The following is a 4392-nucleotide window of genomic DNA, read 5'->3' on the forward strand; positions in this document are numbered from 1 at the left end:
ATGATGGAAGAAGAACCTGTAAGACAACCTCGCGAAGACATCGAGGCAGGTCTTTTGGAGAATGAAGAACGAATGCACGATGGGTCGGTGCGAGGGATACCTGCTCTGAATCCGGCTGCAATGATTCAACCAACTCTGGAGGAAGGAGGACATACTGACTTGGATGTTCAGCTTGATGCCGTCATTTTCTCTTTACTGGATGAAGCTTCTGTTGAAGACCGCTTTAGAAGAGTGTAACATACTGCTAGTTGTTCTTGTTTCCATTTCATAGAAAACCTTTGTATGTTGTCATCGTTTACCAAGTATGGACTTGGAACGTCCATACGACTGATTTCAGTAGTTTCTTCCGTGTTTCCTCGAGGTTCTGCATTGGGGATACTTTCGAGGCAACGAAGACATTTTTCATCTGCACACAGCCAGGACACGCTCTATCTACCGTTTGCAACAGATTATGAAAGAGAACATGCCTCCATCATGTTCTGGGTTTCAAAGAATACCAACCTAAAAGAAGTGAATGTAAACATCCGAGTAGGGAAAGAGTTTGGAGAATAACTTGATAGCGAGCCTATCTTCCTTTCTGGAGTTTTTCCTTTGACTGTTATGTTCATTTCAATAACAGTGTTGCTGTCTCGAGTTATTCTGATAAAGATGCATCCAAAAGAAAGAAGTGTCAAGTATATGGAGGCAAGGACTATAATTACAAACTTGTTCATATTACAACTGCTTTTTAAATGCATAGTTAGAAGAGATGAAAGCGTCTTCAGAGGATGCAGTACCTTTGGACACACACATAATGGAAGGTGTGAAAGAAATTGAACCGTGGGGTATCTATGAGCAGACAGCATGGGAATATGTGCGAGCAATGGTTGAAGAAGAGGTAGAAGAAGCAGGAGGGAGTGATTAACAGGAACGACGAAAACTACTTCAGAAATCTCAAATCAAACGGGATTCACTTCGAAATGTTTATTTTGAGTACCAGAATCGTTCGGTGAGGACACTCATGCTACCAGTGGTGATTGCTCAGAATAATAACCTCCATGACTTTTTCACCATTTTTATTAGCGGAGTTACAGGTATTCCGACTGGTTTATCGCTTCATAAGATGCCAGATATGAAGAACATCCCTCTAATTCGAATTGTAGAAATGTTGTTCGGATATCACTTTTAGGATAAATACTTGATTCCATTGTTAAAATATGGATATCAGAAGCTCGTGGATGCGATCATTCGTGTAAAGAGCAATGAAATAGACTCATATTGTAGGGACATTATGGATATGAACAAAGGAAACTAATGCAGTTACAGAAGAAGATGGATTCCAGTACAGATATCACAGCTATTGAAAAGTACTATAGGTGACTGTTCAGAATGTATTTGATGAATAGCAAGAAGTTTGCTCGTGAAGCCAGATGGGATGAATTCATGAACCATTTCTATCGAGTTATGGATTTCTTCCATATTAGTTATAAAAGTTACGCAGAAGAATATGAGGAGTTTGTAACACAGAAATTTGGACAGAAATCCAAACAGAGACAATCTCGGCAATCGACTTCTTCGAAACGAACGAATCGTGAACCAGATTACTACGAGATTCTGGGAGTCGATCGTTCAGCGAGTGAGGAGGAGATTAAACGTGCTTTCCGTGTGTTGATCATGCAGGTTCATCCTGACTATTATCAGTAAGAAAACGAATTAGAGTTGAATTTTAGTGGTCCAGATGCAGAAGAGAAGACGCAAAAGTTGCTAGAAGCTTATAAAACACTTCGGAATCCCGAGAAGAGGTACATTTATGATTTAAGTCTACACTGAATTTGTGTTTGTAATAAAAACATACTAATATTGACACATTGTTACACAATTCATTACATTGGAACCGCTCGATTATCTCCAAAATAATCATACGGAGTCTTTTCAAGACTCTTTAAATCACTAATTCCAGACCGAACAAGATCCGGATCATTACTAGCAGCCCGTGAATTTGGAGGTGAATCATGAGATACAAGCTGGGATTGATACGGCAATGGTTGTTGAATGAACGGAGGAGTTGTCGCTGAAGGCGAATACTTGGTATCCGATTGCTGTACATTACTCACTTTTCCCTATGTTCATAGTTAAATAACACTCAAACCTCTTGAATTAATCGTTGAACCTCTTCCTTCTTTAGAAAACGACCATCTGCATATAAGCAACCTAATAAGACATACCTGCTCCTCGAATACGACGAACCGCATGTTCATGACGCGACCGATGCATATAGGGAGTTTCCTTTTTTGTTACTCGATGTTCACTCTCCCATTTCGCTCTCGCCTTTCTTCGTAGTAGAATACGAGAATATTGTTTTGCGTTTACATATACAGGCTCTTCCTCAGTAGTTTCTCCCTGAATTTGCATGCGAGGAAAGAGAGGTTGGAGGGATTGATTTGTCTATGAATAAGAGGGGATTTAGAATGAGTTACAGGATAGTTTGATGGAACTTGATACCCTTGATTGGTATTCGGCAACTGACCAACATTCTGAACATTGACATATCCTCCATAGGATCCGTCCACTCGTTGATTCATCACTTGACTAATATCTACGTATCATCTGCAAAACAACTTGCGTACCGGTATTACTTGGATCCATTTGATACATATCAATATTATTCGGAGTTTCTATACGAGAGTTAGGAGGGGAACACAAAAGAAAACGAACAGAGAGCTAACTACAGTTTGCCAACATGGTACTTCAAATGTAACAGTTCTAACTGACATACCCTCAATATTTGCCATTGTTATGTTTGAATTTGAAATGGCGCGACAAATAGAATTGTGAGATGATCGAACAGGGATTGGTCCGTTTGGCATCGTGCAATCGTCGAAATAGATTATTACCCTTTTACAGAGGAGTGATTCTAAGGAAAGAGCACTATGGAAACAATGACAAGAGAACGACATATGCGATATTTTAGTCTCGGGCTTCTAATTTTCATGAATACAGCTCAGGTTATATTTATGCGATATGCTCGTACCTACAGTACAGAAAAGTACAATTCAACAACAGCAGTGATTATGGGAGAACTGATGAAGATTATTATGTCTTTTTTTCTCATGGTTTCAGATTGTGGTTCTATTGCAAAGGCTTTTCGTACTTTACGCCAGCAGGCTTCTGAAAACAAGCGAGAAGTTCTTTTGCAAAGTGTTCCTGCTCTTCTCTACACCATCCAGAATATTGCCATGTATGTGGCAATTTCTAATTTAGATGCTGGACTGTTTCAGATCTGTACTCGTATGAAAATTTTGATCACTGCTCTGTTGAGTATGCTCTTCCTTGGAAAACAGATTCGCTGTTTACAGTGGCTCAGTCTCTTTATTCTTGTTACTGGTATTATTATTATCAATGATAAGAAGAAGACTTCTGTTCCTTCACCCAACATGAACTTTGCTGTCGGTTTCATTGCTGTGATCATCTCATCAACCTCTTCAAGTCTAGCTGGAGTGTTTATGGAGAAGATGTTCAAGGATAAAAAGCTCTCTATCTGGAGTCGTAACTTCTGGCTAGCTTTTTGGAGTATGTTGGTTGGAATTATCTCTGCTTGGTATCAGCAGCATGATATTCTTTATCCTTCTGTCTTCTTCAAGAATTACTCGATTTGGGCTTGGATTGCTATTTTCCTTCTAGCTGTGGGTGGTTTGGTGATTGGAATGGTGCTGAAATATGCCGACAACATTCTCAAGGCCTTTGCTGGTTCTGCCTCCATTCTCTTTTCGACTGTGATCTCTGTATTCCTTTTCCATACCCATCTTTCTGGACGGTTTATAGTTGGTGCTATTCTCGTGATGATATCGGTTGTTCTTTATAGTTATGGTGGTAAGAAGGTGGAATACAAGCCTCTGCCAAAGGAAGCGAGTTCTGTATGATGTGTTTGTTACAAAGGAGTATTTAATTCTCTTTCGTAAAAGTACTCTTGGGATCGTCTGACTTTGACTTAACTCCGTAGAATTCATCCCGTTTTCTGAAGTAATATCTCCGGAACTACCAAATGAAATGTTACATTCACCATTACCGAACTAAACACATTATCTCCGTGACTTTCATCAAAAGGCACGTACAGTAGGCAATAGTATCCTGCACCTAATGAAATAAGAAGGAAAGAAAGGAAAGTACCGATTGTAAGAGCAGTCGTTAGTAAACGTAGGACTCGCGTCCCTTTGGCACCAAAAAAAGACCCTGCTCGTTTGTATTCCTTAACAATGGGAGCTTTCTCTGGCATGCAAAAGAATATGTTCAAATTGATTTTCGTACTTTGATTTGAAACAAACAACTCCACCTTTGTGAATGACTATTGATAATTTCAATAGTTTCAAAGCTTTCCGTGATCAGGAACATACTTAGCGATGTTACCATCAGCAA

At 39.5% G+C, this 4392-nt stretch overlaps 3 protein-coding genes across 3 annotated transcripts; 2 read left to right on the forward strand and 1 right to left on the reverse strand.

Annotated features, from left to right (window-relative positions):
* Positions 1–1809, forward strand: JH06_4530 (molecular chaperone; the record flags this gene model as incomplete). The annotated part of the gene is made up of 9 exons (XM_014669867.1): positions 1–233; positions 387–528; positions 561–707; positions 740–877; positions 908–1138; positions 1169–1231; positions 1264–1346; positions 1386–1679; positions 1710–1809. The coding sequence occupies 9 exons, from the start codon at positions 1–3 to the stop codon at positions 1807–1809; spliced, it is 1431 nt and encodes a 476-aa protein (XP_014525353.1).
* Positions 1810–1862: 53 nt separating this feature from the next.
* JH06_4531 (hypothetical protein) lies at positions 1863–2771 on the reverse strand (the record flags this gene model as incomplete). Its single annotated transcript, XM_014669868.1, has 6 exons — positions 1863–2099; positions 2129–2175; positions 2205–2424; positions 2457–2575; positions 2607–2700; positions 2727–2771. The coding sequence occupies 6 exons, from the start codon at positions 2769–2771 to the stop codon at positions 1863–1865; spliced, it is 762 nt and encodes a 253-aa protein (XP_014525354.1).
* Positions 2772–2969: 198 nt separating this feature from the next.
* JH06_4532 (UDP-n-acetylglucosamine transporter) lies at positions 2970–3899 on the forward strand (the record flags this gene model as incomplete). Its single annotated transcript, XM_014669869.1, has 2 exons — positions 2970–3793; positions 3842–3899. 2 exons carry the CDS (start codon positions 2970–2972, stop codon positions 3897–3899), a joined length of 882 nt encoding a protein of 293 aa, XP_014525355.1.
* Between the last annotated feature and the right edge of the window lie 493 nt (positions 3900–4392).

Source organism: Blastocystis sp. subtype 4, assembly GCF_000743755.1.
Source record: "Blastocystis sp. subtype 4 strain WR1 chromosome Unknown seqid_0388, whole genome shotgun sequence".
Lineage (NCBI taxonomy): Eukaryota > Bigyra > Opalinata > Blastocystidae > Blastocystis > Blastocystis sp. subtype 4.